Below are 3,225 nucleotides of genomic sequence, written 5' to 3'. Positions count from 1 at the left end.
GTCAATATAGGATAATTTCCTCCATGTTGTAATTCTGCAGTTCAACTTTGTTTGAGCAAAATGAAATCAAGTCACTCCAAAAAGGTAGTTGTATACAGTGGTGGGATTCAAATATGTGAACAACCGGTTTTCTGTGTGGATGCCGCTTTCAGAAGTCCATTCTGGACCTGGACAACAAAAAATTAGCTACCGGTTCTGCTGAACTGGTGTGAACTGGCTGAATCCCACCACTGGTTGTATATTTGGGGGAATTGGAATGAGTAGGACTTGCGGAAATGTGCAGCCAACCCTGTTCTTCCATCTGTGAAATGGGTGTCATGGGTGAAGTGGACTCACAGTCTCTCTCCCATTTCATACCTCTCTAAAAAACTCCAAATTCCTCTTGAAGATTGGGAACGTTCCAGAAGAAAAAAGACTAGGCCCAGGAGTGAAAAAGAAATAGCGTAACTATCCAGAAATGACCTATGCCACTGGCTCAAACCTTCTGGAAAAAAATCAGAGGAAAAGGAGACAGCATTTTTAAAAGGAATTTCTTTGTAAAGAGAATTAGCTATGCATATTCTTGTTCCCCCAGTTTTGCAAGAATTCTCCCAGTCTTATTACCATTACTTACTGTCAATATATCATATCTTTTGTCTTTATTGTTTTGTATATCTTTGCCAACCTGTAAGTACTTAATGAAACTGTTCATTCTAGTTAAAATAGTTCTCTTATTGCTAATGAATAGACAGACAGTTTGGTGTAGTGGTTAGGACACCAACTAGAAACCAGGAGACCGTGAGTTCTAGCCCCACCTTAGGCACAAAGCCAGCTGGGTGGACTTGGGTCAGTCTCTCCCTCTCCACCTTAGGAAGGAGGCAAACCAATTCTGAAACCCCTGCCAAAAAAACTGCAGGGACTTGGTCAGACATACTCTGAGATATAATTGAACAGAGGGGGGAAAACTAATGGATAAAATTAATAAGATAAACTAAGAATAGTATTGTGAACTACATGGGAAAACTTTCTGAAAGGCTATTGATTCTATCTGCACAGGTGATGAAAAATTCTTTTTCTGTTTTCAGATTTTGTGTCGGGTGTCCCAAGAGCAGCAAAAACTTTGGGCATGGTAAGGAAAACAAGCTAGTGTTAAATAATTAATTTATTCTTTTTAGCAACCATTCAAATATACGATGGTATAGAATTTTATTTATATATATTGTGCAGGTATCCATTTACAATGGGGAAAGCATGGCATCTATGTATAACTTCACTGGAGAACAGGTATGAGTTGGTTTCTATAAGAGGAAAATATTTTTTTATATTTATGTCTTTTACCAGGGTAGGAATGTTGGTCATATAATATACAAAATAAGTGAGGAAAAACTAGGAAAGAAAAGTATTTAAGAAATAAAATGTGGTCATAAGTCAGCTGTAATAATCAAATTCGAACATCGAGGCTACTGTGTATCATAATTTTGAGAAAAGGTGTTCTTTCTGGTGATCTTGGCTAAGCTGATGGAAGATGCCTTCCCAGTTTAATGTTCCCTCTGATTCTAGCAAGTGGAATAACCGACGGAAGAAGAAGAGCCAATTATTAAGAAGAGCCTAAACAGGCCAATGGCAAACCCTTTTTTTTCATTTCTTACAGATTTAAAGCATATGGCATCTGATGTAATCACCTGTTCACTGCTAGATTTAAAATATCCACATCAGATATCCCTTGGAGATAGCTGATTAGATTGTTCTTCCCACAAAAGAGAACCCAGTGTCTTCTAAAACAGTCTGTTCCATGGCTGGCAATTTCTTACATCTGAATTTTATCCTAAAGCTTAGCCAAAATCTGCAGCTTTCCAATTTCAAGCCTGTTCTGATCCTCCTCATATATCTATGAGGAGGATATGTCTTTTGCTCTTTGAAGACAGCCATCCTGTCTCCACAATCTATTCTTCCCCCAGGCTCTTAGGGGTTTTTAACTGTGGAGCCTTATGCTCTGGGGAGTTGAGAACAAATGCTGCAGGAGGGAGAGAACAGGATATAAATTCAAAGATGGATCTTTGTCAGATGCTCTATCTAGTCAAAGTGATAATAAAGTCAAGATTTAATATAGGTTGCTGCTATAAAGAGAATGGCCCATCTAAATTAAACGTGGAACAAGAAATAAGAGTGGTGGTCTCAGAAATAAAACTCAGACTTTGGGAATTACATTACAAGTTAATTCTCCTCATCAGAAGTATGGCTTTGAATTTTATTTAACTTTTATTTGTAATTTCCAATGAAAATGTTTTAGTTTTTAAAAAGCTGCAAAAGTTGTTTTCATTAAAAATTAATTATTGAAACAATACCATATGTCTTATCTACCTCTAACCTCCGTTAAATTGTTATCCAAGGGAAGGATGGAATCACATCCATTCATTTATCATTTTAGGAGATCCCACAAAGTTGAAAAACTCTGCTTGAAGGCATCCATGTTGAACTTCAGTCCCAATGGAGCAGCCTTACTAATAAATATTTCTTATACCTCTTAAAATTGAAGTTCTATGAGTAGTTATGTGGGTGGAGAATATCCAGTGATGTACTTCCCTTCACATTACTATTAGTAAAATAAAAAGGATAAAATGTGATCCGTGTGCTTTCTATAACAAAGGGAAAAATTCTAACAAATACGCAGAAATAACTAGGGAAAAAAGGATATACTTCTAGACTTTGAAATATGCATGGCAAGAAAGCTTTTAGCAGATGTAAAATACCTCTCTAACTCCTAGTTATTTCTGTTTAATGCAGCATTTCTTTTGTTCAACTTTGTTACCCAGATAGCTGCTTATTTTGGATATTCTGTAGCTGCCACAGATATCAATGGAGATCAGTAAGTTATGCTTTTGTTTCATACTTCTTGAAAAAGAAAAAAAATATCTGGTTCTCTAAAATCTTGCCTAAGGTAAAAATAAAATGTTTGAAAGAAAAATGGAAATCTGTTAGCATGCATATTTAACTCTCTTCCCCTCCCACTTTTGGGGCTTTCTTCTGTTAAGATTGCTTGATATAGTTCTCCAAACATTTCACAAACACCATATATAATCACAGATAAGCTTGTCCACAGATAAGCCAATCCTCAAAATTTCGGCCAAAATACCATGAAAAATGCATCATCTGTGAATAAGCAGACACTTGAATTTTTAACTGCAACAATAAATGGAAAAACTGCAATGTCTTACATTGTTATTTGTACAAATCACATGATTTTAA

General features: G+C 36.0%; 1 protein-coding gene across 1 annotated transcript in view; it reads left to right on the top strand.

Moving 5' to 3' along the window:
• LOC107300956 (integrin alpha-V-like) overlaps positions 1-2,863 on the top strand; it is a gene marked incomplete at its 5' end in the record, with an annotated part of 10,274 nt that extends 7,411 nt beyond the window's left edge. The window contains 3 exons of the mRNA XM_015830234.1: positions 1,065-1,108; positions 1,207-1,263; positions 2,793-2,863. Coding sequence (XP_015685720.1) covers positions 1,065-1,108; positions 1,207-1,263; positions 2,793-2,849 — 158 coding nt within the window. The remainder of the gene's footprint in view (positions 1-1,064; positions 1,109-1,206; positions 1,264-2,792) is intronic.
• Positions 2,864-3,225: the final 362 nt, after the last annotated feature.

The sequence above is a fragment of the Protobothrops mucrosquamatus genome, unplaced genomic scaffold (assembly GCF_001527695.2).
Source record: "Protobothrops mucrosquamatus isolate PMUCROS unplaced genomic scaffold, P.Mucros_1.0 scaffold9310, whole genome shotgun sequence".
Taxonomy (NCBI): Eukaryota; Metazoa; Chordata; class Lepidosauria; order Squamata; family Viperidae; genus Protobothrops; species Protobothrops mucrosquamatus.
This window is presented reverse-complemented; position numbering and strand designations above follow the sequence as displayed.